The sequence below is a fragment of the Gekko japonicus genome, unplaced genomic scaffold (genome assembly GCF_001447785.1).
Source record: "Gekko japonicus isolate JY-2015 unplaced genomic scaffold, Gekko_japonicus_V1.1 scaffold534, whole genome shotgun sequence".
NCBI lineage: Eukaryota > Metazoa > Chordata > Lepidosauria > Squamata > Gekkonidae > Gekko > Gekko japonicus.
This window is the reverse complement of record NW_015172021.1, coordinates 947,614-958,397: the sequence shown is the minus strand read 5'-3', so window position 1 is coordinate 958,397 and position 10,784 is coordinate 947,614. Positions and strand designations below refer to the sequence as shown.

Below are 10,784 nucleotides of genomic sequence, written 5' to 3'. Positions count from 1 at the left end.
TGGCTTCAAATCTCCAGGCATCCGTCTTGCTCGCTGGCGGTGCAAACTGAAGCAGAGTTTACACTCTTCTATATCATTTAGGATAACATGGTGGTCTTAGAAGGCTGCGACTCTGATCTCTGATCAGAAGGGTGCAACTGATCTCAGGCTGATCACTCCTGTTGGTCTATCTACCTCATGGGGCTGTTGTGAGGGTAAACATGCAGGATTCGTCATCTCATGTGTGCCACCCTGTGTTCCTTGGAAGAAAGGCAGGATAAAAAGAAATCTAGTCGACAGAGTAAATAGTCCTGGGGCCAGTGGACCAGTATAGTCTTGCTCAGGTTTGTATTTATACTCCAGCTCACAACGGTTGGTCTGCTGCAGTCTTGTAGTGCAGTTTGGTGTTAGGTACAGAAATCAGTATCCTAAGAAAAGGAGAAACTACTTTACATGGAGAGTGATTAAAATGTGGATTTCAGCAATACTATTCTCCGTGCTTGTTGTATACACTTTCCTGCTTTCTTTGGCTTTCTATATTCAGAGACCTGTTGCCTGTATATAGACCTTTTAACCATCCCAGCCAGAGCATGTCTTTTTCTCTTGTCAAAGATATAAGAACTTGAGAACCCAGTGTATTGATTCGTTACTCCCTGATGTTGATTTGCCTGTTGCAACTAAGCTCCAATTCTTGCTTGGTGGCTCTGATCCAGCACTACTGTCTCAGCAGTTAAATTTCTTTTGGGAATGTTCGAACACAGGAGGAAAAATTAGGGAAGTCATGTTCTACTAAACAAACTAATTAGTAATCAAATTAAGTAGAAACATAAATAAAGAATACGATTTGTAAATCTTAAAATTGCTATTACCAGGATTTTTATCAGTTGTAATATCGGATAATCCAATTGCTGTGTGTATAATTCTGTATAATTCTGTTATTTGCTTATGAACAAATGGTCTGCGAACATTAAAAATAAATGAAATGAAATGTGGAATTTGCTGCCAGAGAATGTACTGTTGGCCGCAGAAGGCAACAGCTTTAAAAGGGGATTAGACAGATTCATGGAGGAGAAGTCCATCAGTGGCTACTGGCCATGGTGACAAAGGGGAACCTCCATGTTCAGAGGCACTAAACCTCTGAATGCCAGTTCCAGGAGGCAACATCAAGGGAAGGCTTCAGCCTCTGTTCCCTGTTGTTGGCCCTTCATAGGAACTGGTTGGCCACTGTATGAGACAGGAAGCTGGACCAGATGGACCCTCACTGGTCTGATCTTCTTATGTTCTTAATATTTGCTTTAGTTTAAAAAATGATTCCAGTCCTCCAGTCAATGCATAATGAGACAAGATCTTTCAGGGAGGACGAAGAGCCAAGCAGGATTTCCAGAAATCAGGAGTCGAGCACCATGGTGTAACTCCTTGTCTGTTTGTAGAACAGAGAGAAATTATTCTTGGAAAGAAAACTTGATGAACGTAGTTAAGTTTATATGCAGAAATTGGTGTGTTTTCTTTGGTACAAAACTGTCTTCTGTGCACACCCACCTGCTTTTGCGCAGATTACTTCTGTAGTATTACAGGCTATAACTATCTGGGTTAGCACACTTCAATGAATGCATATACAGTCTGTGTACGGTGTGCAATTTGTGTTCCGTGATGTGTGTGTGGAGTAGTCCTCATGTTACATTCAACACATGTGCAGCCGAACATGTGACTGAAACCTCACATGGATCCACGTACTGATCCCTGATTTCATTTGTACAGTGAATGTCTGTTGGCTCTTTCTTACAAACAGATGTACATACATGCAGGCAGGACGTCTGTGTGCACACTGAAATGTGTAAGTGAGACTCATGACCGTTCCTAGTCAACTGCTATGTATTTTACTGTGTTTTTTCTGTGGGGCTGTGGCTCAGTGGAAGAGAATCTGCTCGGTGTGCAAGAGGCCTCAGGTTCAAGTCCCAGCACCGCCAGTTAAAAAGACCAGGCAGGAGGTGATGGGAAAGACCTGAGCCTGAGACCCTGGAGAACCGCTGCCCATCTGAGCCGATAATACGGACACTGAGCAATGGTCTGATTGGACATATGGCACCTTCATGGGTGTTCATGTGTGAATGGCTGGAAACCATCTTCTTGCCTCTCTCCCTGGGGATTATATTTTTCCCCTCTGTGGCTGCAACAACTTGTGGTGCTCTGAAGTCTTCACACATATTCTTTCTGTGTGTTTTTCTCCCCACTCCAGTGGTGCAGACATACATTGGTGGCACAATGGGTGAGCCTGTGCCGGACGACAAGTCCTTGGAGCTGAACGCCCATTCTCGCTTCATCATTGGCTCCGTGTCTGAGGACAACTCCGAGGACGAGACGAGCTCGTTGGTGAAAATCGACCTGCTGGAGGACAAAGAGCGGTCCTTGTCGCCGGTCTCCGTCAGCTCGGACTCGCTTTCCGACCTGGCTCCCTCCAGTGTCCAAGACGGGCTGGCCAGTCATATGAGGTACCAAAATGGATCCCAGTTCTTTCAACTCTGGGGCCTTTCGCCATTCCTACTCATCCAATTGGCCTTGCGAGGGCAACAAGTACTGACTAACCAGGAGTGTGACATGAGTGGGAATGGGGCACCCCACCGGCTCCGCTGCGCCTCCCGTTCTCAGCCAAGCAGTTGCTGTTTCAACCATGCTCTGCAAATAGTTTATTGGTTTCATCTGCGTCAAATTCATGTGTGTCCCCTGGAGGTGCTTGAGGCAGCTTACATGCAATTAAAAATATTAAAATTGCACTTAAAATCATAAGGAAAGCTACCCTCTGGGGCCAGAGTGAACAAGTGTTCTCTGCCGGTGTCATAAATTTAGCGCATCCAACCCCATCTGTCTGTGGGTGGGTGGGGGGTAATGCCATACTGAAGGTGCCCCCCCCCCAAAGAAACAGGCCTTGCTTGGCCCTCTGCTTTATTTCAAGGAGCTACAACATGGCGACTGTAGGAATCGGGCAAGTTCATAGGGGGAGCAGGAGATCCTTTCCTCTGTCTTTTCCGGGCAGAATTAAGTTGCTGGTCTTGAGCAGGCGTGATGGCCCAGGGTTTCCGGTTGAGCTGGGAAGGTGCCAAGGGCTGGGAATGGTGGAGCTTAAAAGAAACATCTGTGGGACATCAAATCAAGTTCAGATGAAGATCGGAGGTGCTTTAGATGCTGTTATTTGGTCTGCTTCTTGGGTGAATATGCTGAATGCAACAGTTAATGTATTCTATACATTTAATTAAGAAGGATTCGGAGGGTAGCCGTGTTGGTCTGCAATAGAACAACTAGACTGGAGGGTGGTATAGAGGCCAACAAGGTATTCTAGGATATAAGGTTTTGGAGAAAGGGAGCTTTGACTCTTGCAAACTTATACCTTGATAATTTTGTTGGTCTCTGAGGTGTAGCTAGATTTGAGTCCAGTAGCACATTTAGGAGTTGGTTTTCAACTAAAAAAGCTCTCTCTCTCTCTCTGTATGTGAGTTGCCAGCATTAGCTGTTTTTCCTACTGTTTGGTGAATGGCCTGGCCTTCCTGGTTCCTTTTGAAGGTGGATAGTGGGCAGATAAGGGGCCATGGTGACTCAGAGGTTAAGATGCTGAGCTGCAGACTGGAAGGTCTGTATCTCGGCAGTTCGAGACCCGAGTGCCGTGTGACGGAGTGAGCTCCTGTCTTTGGCCCCAGCTCTTGCCAACCTAGCATTTCGAGAGCAAGAAATTGCAAGTAGATAAATGGGTACCGCTTTGGTGGGAAGGGAACAGCGTTCCGTGTGCTTCGGCGTTTAGTCATGCCGGCCACATTACCATGGAAACGTCTTCAGACAGTGCTGGCTCTTCGTCTTGGAAATGGAGATGAGCACCGCCCCCTAGAGTCAGATCTGTCTTGCTTTCAAGCAAGGGAAACCTTTACCTTAGTGTTCAGATAGCCATATGTCCAGCCTCTGGAACCATGCGAAGTGGGAAAGGACAGTCTGTAGATGCTAGATGAACAGCTATATCTTCCCTTTGTAAAAGATGTACCTTTCCAATTGCCTGTTTCTAGGCCGTGGGGTGAGCAGCCTTGAAATGTCTCATCTTTCCATTTTTGGTTTCCTGCTGCACTCTGTGCATGTATCACAGGGTCCTGAGAAGCATGTTGGGACTGTGTGCTCTGTTTGCGCCAGATACAGTCCTGTGGAATTTTACAGTTGTGTTCTGTGACCCAAGAGGGCATTTTGCAGCACGCTGAACACGCCACCACAGGCGGAGGTGGACAGTGGGGTTCAGCCAGAGGGAAAGGGGTGTATTCTTGCCCTCCTCCTTCTCCTTCAGACTGGCTCCTTTCTGACCGGGGGAGCCCCACAGCTCTTTGCTTGGTTTCTTTTGCGTGTGATTCCCCAGCCGTGCTTCTTTCCTTACCTTACTCTGGGGGAGTAGTGGGACTGTAGGAAAATCCTTAGTAGAGATGCTGTTGACAGAAGGTCCCAATCCCTGATGTCAAGGATGCACGAAGCTGCCTTATACCAAATTGGGCTGTCTCTCGAGCTCAGTATGGTCTACTCTGGCTGGCAGTGGCTCTCCGGGGCAGAGGCCTCTATGTAAAACATTTATTTATTTATTTTTATTTGTATCCCGCCTTCCCCTGCGAGCGGCTCAGAGCGGTCACAGCAGTCATACCACAGCACTGTTGCAAAAAAAGAGTCATAATAAGAATGTTAAAACACATAATTTAAAACCAGATTAAAATCACTTCAATTAAATGGCAGACCAGTTCGTGGGAGTCCAGAATGCCTCCTGTTTGTGCGCATTTAGGTGATCAGTAGGCATCCAAAAACCAACAACATCAAATATGCAGACGATACCACTCTAATGGCAGTAAGTGAAGAGGACCTAAAGAGCCTCTTGCTGACAGTGAAAGAGGAGAGTGCAAAGATTGGCTTGAAACTCAACATAAAAAAACCTAAGATCGTGGCATCTGGCCTCATCACTCCTTGGCAAATAGAAGGGGAAGTCGTGGAAGCAGTGACAGAGTTCACGTTCCTGGGATCCAAGATCACAGCAGACGGTGACTGCAGCCATGACATTAAAAGACGCCTGCTCCTTGGGAGGAAAGTGATGGCAAACCTAAACAGCATGATAAAAAGTAGAGACATCTCCCTGCCAACAAAAGTCCATATGGTCAAAGGGATGGTATTCCCAGTAGTAATGTATGGCTGTGAGAGTTGGACTATAAGGAAGGCCAAGCGCCGAAGAATAGATCCTTTTGAACTATGGTGCTGGAGAAGACTCTTGAGAGTCCCTTGGACTGCAAGAAGATCAAATCAATCAATCCTAAAAGAAATCAACCCTGACTGTTCCCTGGAAGGAAGGCCAGATACTGAAGCTGAAGCTCAGATACTTTGGCCACCAAATAAGAAGGGAGCCCTCGCTGGAGAAGACCCTGATGTTGGGAAAGATTGAAGGTCAAAGAAGACAGGGACGGTAAAGGGTGAGATAGTTAAGACAGTGTCCCCAATGCAACGAACATGAAATTGAGCAAACTTCAGAGGACGGCGGAAGACCGGAAGGCCTGGCGGGATCTTGTCCATGGGGTTGCGAAGAGTCGGACTCGACTGTGTGACTGAACAACAACAAGGCATCCAACTTGTCGGAGAGTGCTGTGTAGATTTCTATAGCACCGAGGGGCCATTAAGTAAGGCAGTATGAGCAGGAGAGGCTGAAACAGTTGGATGCCCACAGCTCAACCGAAGGCCTGGCGGAACAGCTCCATTTGGCAGGCCCTGCAGAATGGTAATAAATCCCACAGGACCCTAATCTCAACTGAGAGGGTGTTCCACCAGGTCGGTGCCAGGGCAGAAAATGCCCTGGCCCTGGTCGAGGCTAGGCAGACGTCTTTCGGACTGGGGACTATAAAAAGGTGTTGGTCTGTGGAGCACAAGGCTCTCTGAGGCACCTATGGGGAGAGACGGTCCCGTAGGTGTGTTGGTCCTTGGCTGCATAGGGCTTTGAAGGTTAAGACCAAAACCTTGAAATGGATCTGGTACTCAGTTGGCAGCCAGTGCAATTGGCAGCCAGTGCAACTGGTGCAACACTGGCTGAATGCGCGTCCACACAGATGTCGCCGTCAGCAAGCACGTCGCCGCATTTTGCACATGCTGCTGTTTCTGGGCAGCCCCGCATAGAGTGAATTACAGTAATCCAGTCTGGAAGTGACCATTGCATGGATCACTGTAGCTAAATCCTGGGAGGAAAGTTAGAGAACCAGCTGGAGATGATAAAAGGCAGTTCTTGCAACATTGGTGACCTGGGCCTCCGTGGTAAGTGAGGCATCCAGGATCAACCCCAGGCTTTTTACCCTTGGCGCTGGAGTCAACGGTGCCCCACCAAGGCTTGGAGGCCGGATTCCTGACACACACACACACACACCCGGGTCAGGTACAGGACCTCCGTCTTTGCTGGATTTAATTTCTCTCCTGCCTTCTATCTGTGGGCTAAAGGCAGCAAGCAGTGTAGCAGCTGAGCAGCAAGGATACAATTAGCAAAATTAAGAAGAAGAAGAGATTGGATTTATACCCCGCCCTTCACTCGGAGCCTCAGAGTGGTTTACAAACTCCTTTCCCTTCCCCTCCCCACAACAGGCACCCTGTGAGGTAGGTGGGGCTGGGAGAGCTCTTTCGAGGATTGCTCTTGAGAGAACAGCTCTGAAAGAACTTGTGACTGACCCAAGTTCACACCAGAGGCTGCAAGTGGAGGCGAGGGGAATCAAACCCGGTTCTCCTAGATTAGAGTCCGTGCACTTAACCACTACACCAAACCGGCTCTCAAATAAAAGTTTAAAATTAAAATAATTAAATACACAGATTGCCTGCTTAAAGGTCCTCAAGGATTAAAACATACAGAATCAACAAACCTCAGAGCCAGCGTGGTATGAGAGCCAGATTGTGTAGTGGTATAGCATCTGGGAGACCTGGGTTCGAATTCCCACTCTGCCATAGAAGCTTGCCAGGGGACCTCGTTCTAGTCCCAGACTGTCAGCCTAACCTACCTTGCAGGGTTGTTGTGAGGATAAAAAGGAAGAGTGATGTAAAAGAGTGATTGTAAGAGTGATGTAAAAGAGTGAGGATTAAAAGGAAGGGTGATGTAAGCTGCTGTGGATCCCCATCAGGGAGAAAAGTGGAGTAGAAGTGAAATAGCCTTCTACATCGCCCTCTACTGATGGTGGGGATTGAACTCGGGACCTCTTCCGTGCCAAGCAGATGCTCTGCCGCTAAGCCTTGACCCCCTTCCCATTTGCCTTACACTGCATCACACTCTCAGTGCATCAAGGTCAGAATTGTGTATTCAGACTGGCAGCGGCTCTCCAGGGTTTCAGGCAGAGGTCTTTCATATCACCCATATCAGCTAATTTCCGGTGCCAATTCAAGGTGTTGGGTTGACCTATAAAGCCCTAAACCAGAGGTGTCAAACTCATTTGTTACGAGGGCCAGAGCTGACATAAATGTCACTTTGTTGGGCTGGGCCATGTGTGCCATAAGATGCAATGCCAGGTACTGGAGATACAAACTTTACAAAGGACACTAACACAATTAAATATATTATTTTTAGTCAAAATACAAACAAAAGCAATTGACTCCTAGCAGTGAAAGCAGTCGATTTACTGAGGAACCAACAAAAGCTCCAATAAATGTATTAAATCATATGCGAGACTAGGTTTTTCCCCAAGGGATTCCATACAAATTAGTTACTTTTTGTATATATATATATAGCAGTCATCTTCCTTGCAAGATGGGCATGGAATAGGGGTCACTGGGGGTATGGAGGGGGAGGTATTTGTGAATTTCCTGCATTGTGCAGGGGGTTGGACTAGATGATCCCGGAGGTCCCTTCCAACTCTTATGATCCTGTGATTCTATCACCATCTACCAGATTCTTGTAATTGGAGGTGCTGGAGATTGAACCTGGGGCCTTCAGCATTTAAAGTCGGTGCTCTTGCCCCTGAGCCAAGCAAAAGAGCTGGGAAAGGAAAGTCCTTTATCTCAAGTCCTGTAGATTCAGAAGCAGTGTACTCAGTAGAAGGGGAGTGGCTGTTGCCAGGGTTCCTCAGGTCCATGTGCCGGGGGGAGGGTCCTTCCCCTGCCCTTCCCCTGCATAACTCAGCCCCTGCCTCCCCCTTCTTCAGTCCTCAACACCAGCTGGTGTTGAAATGAGCACCCCCTGCCTCTTCCCTCTTCCCCCAGCTCCCCAGTTTGGTGTAGTGGTTAAGTGTACGGACTCTGATCTGGGAGGACTGGGTTTGATTCCCCACTCCTCCACTTGCAGCTGCTGGATGACCTTAGGCAAGCCATAGTTCTGACAAGAGCTGTTCTCACAAGGGCAGTTCTCGGGAGAGCTCTCTCAGCCCCACCTACCTAACAGAGTGTTTGTTGTGGAGAGGGGAAGGGAAAGGAGAAGGGTAGTGAAGGGCGGGGTATCAATCCAATCTCCTCCTCCTCCTCTTCCTCTTCCTCCTCCTCCTCCGACGGGCCAAGGAGAAAGAAGTGGTGGGATGAGAAGGGGATGGAGGCAGTGCAGCCGGTGGAGGTCAAGACGTGCGCCTGGGGAGAAGAGGGAGCGCGGTGGTGAGGCCTTTCCCTGTGCACCACAGTCAGGAAAAGGACAGAGGCTGGGGGGGAATCTTCCTTCCTTTATTTCATTTATACTCCACCACCACCTCCAAGTGGCTCACATCATTCCCTTCTCCTTCCGTCTCACTTCACAATAACCCTGTGAGGTAGGTTAGTCTGAGATTGTCTGACTGGCCCCAACAGGGTCATCTTGAGAAGATGAGTAAGTGGAGAAGACAATCATGGTAGGAAAAAGTTGAAGGCAGCCGGAAAAGGGGAAGACCCAACCAGCGTTCCCTCTGAGCTGAGTTAGTGTGAGCTAGTGTACAGTTTTTTTAGCCTCCGGCTCACACATTTTTGTCTTAGCTCACAGAGGAGGGCTCCAGAGCAAACTTAATTTATGCAGTAGCCAAATCGCTCGCCCACAACTTTAATGCCAGTTGCTCACAAAGTAGAAATTTTTGCTCACAAGACTTCACATCTTAGAGGGAGCCTTGGGCCTGACCTGGATTTGACTCAGTCAAGGAAGCCCCAAAGGCCCTCAGTTGACAAGACCTGAGCGAGGCTGTTATATCATGGAGGCCATTCATTCATTCATCCATCGGGTCACCGTAAGTCATAACTCACAAAGTAGAAATTTTTGCTCACAAGATGTCACATCTTAGAGGGACCCCCCACAACTGACTCTCTGTTCTGTCTGCCAAACTTGATGGGCCTTTAAGAACGCTTAGCACTGATAGACTGCTGTCAGAGCTCCCAGGAGATTCGCAAACACTGACCCGCATTACTCACAACAGTGCAGTGTGGTAGGCCAGTCTCATCATGGGACATGATGTGTTTGTGTGACACACAGAGAGAGGATGCCTTGCTGCAGGTCACTCGATGAACTCCTGGCTCAGGTGGGATTTTGAGCAGCCCTCTCTGATCACAGGGCCGTGGTGGCTCAGAGGTCAAGATGCTGAGTTGCAGACCAGAAGGTCTGTAACGTGGCAGTTCGAGACCCAAGTGCCATGTGACGGAGTGAGCTCCTATCTCTGGCCCCAGCTCCTGCCAACCTAGCAGTTCAAAAGCAAGAAATTGCAAGTAGATAAATAGGTACCACTTCGGTGGGAAGGTAACAGCGTTCCGTGCGCCTCGGCCACATGACCACGGAAATGTCTTTGGATAGCGCTGGCTCTTCGGCTTGGAAATGAAGATGAGCACTGCCCCCTAGAGTCAGATTTGACTGGCTTTCGAACAAGGGAAGCCTTTACCTTTTACCTTTACTCTGATCACAGCCTGTTCCCTTCACCTGCTCCTCAGCCTCTTCTTTCTAGCTGACAAGCTGGTTTTTAAGCCTTGGCAAATAGTCCTACCATGTCATATCTTGGAAGCTGTACAGGATTAGCCCACTCAGGCCAGTCCAGGGATGAGAGGGAATCCTGTACTTTTCAGTACATTAAACAACAAACCACGAGATGGTCTATACCCTCTCTGGTTTCTGGACAATTTGCCACCAGAACTTCTTTTCACTAGTCCCTGCTTCTCGTAAGGGAAGAGATTCCAAACCCTTACTTGGCATCTGGGACAGAGCACATTAGCAACTCAATCCAGAGATGCACACTTTTACTCTTACCAAGGTAGCATATGTGGTCAGGGTTAGGCACAAGATTTAGCCTTGGAGTTCAAGTTACAACACCAGAGATAATTAGAAATAAGAAGGATCTTTATTCAGTACAGAGCTTAGCATAGACTATCAGAGATTACAAAAATAACAAAGCTGTTTGCCTTAACTAAACATTAATGATTCATAGTTACCAAGTCAGGAGTATTCATCAGTCCAACATAGTCCAAGTACCAAGGGATTTTGAGGAGAAATCCCATCTTTGCACAACCATGTGCTCCAGTTCACAAAGCAACTCTTTGTCTCCCAAGAGACAGCATTTCAGGTGCAATAAAACAGGCAGTAAGAGCCTCAGAGCTAATAGAACATGAGACTCAAGAACACAAAGAGGAGACTCACTCCCATAGGGATCAAACAATTATACTCCAAGCTAATCCTGACTAGCCGTGGCCTTTGGCCAATCATAGTAGCAGGGGTGTGTGGCCAATTTCTGGTTGCCATAGCTGCACATCAGGTGTGTGTATAGATTGGCTAGGAGTTTGGAGACCCCTCCTGTAGTCAGTTGACCCCAAACTCCAGCTACTTCATTGAATACGTGACTTGTCGCATGTGGGCC

The 10,784-nt window shown here is 47.8% G+C and overlaps 1 protein-coding gene across 1 annotated transcript in view; it reads left to right on the top strand.

Moving 5' to 3' along the window:
- The first annotated feature begins 2,241 nt into the window (after nt 1-2,241).
- ACACA (acetyl-CoA carboxylase alpha) overlaps nt 2,242-10,784 on the top strand; it is a 297,952-nt gene continuing 289,409 nt past the window's right edge. Inside the window, exon 1 of the mRNA XM_015420510.1 lies at nt 2,242-2,468. Coding sequence (XP_015275996.1) covers nt 2,242-2,468 — 227 coding nt within the window. The remainder of the gene's footprint in view (nt 2,469-10,784) is intronic.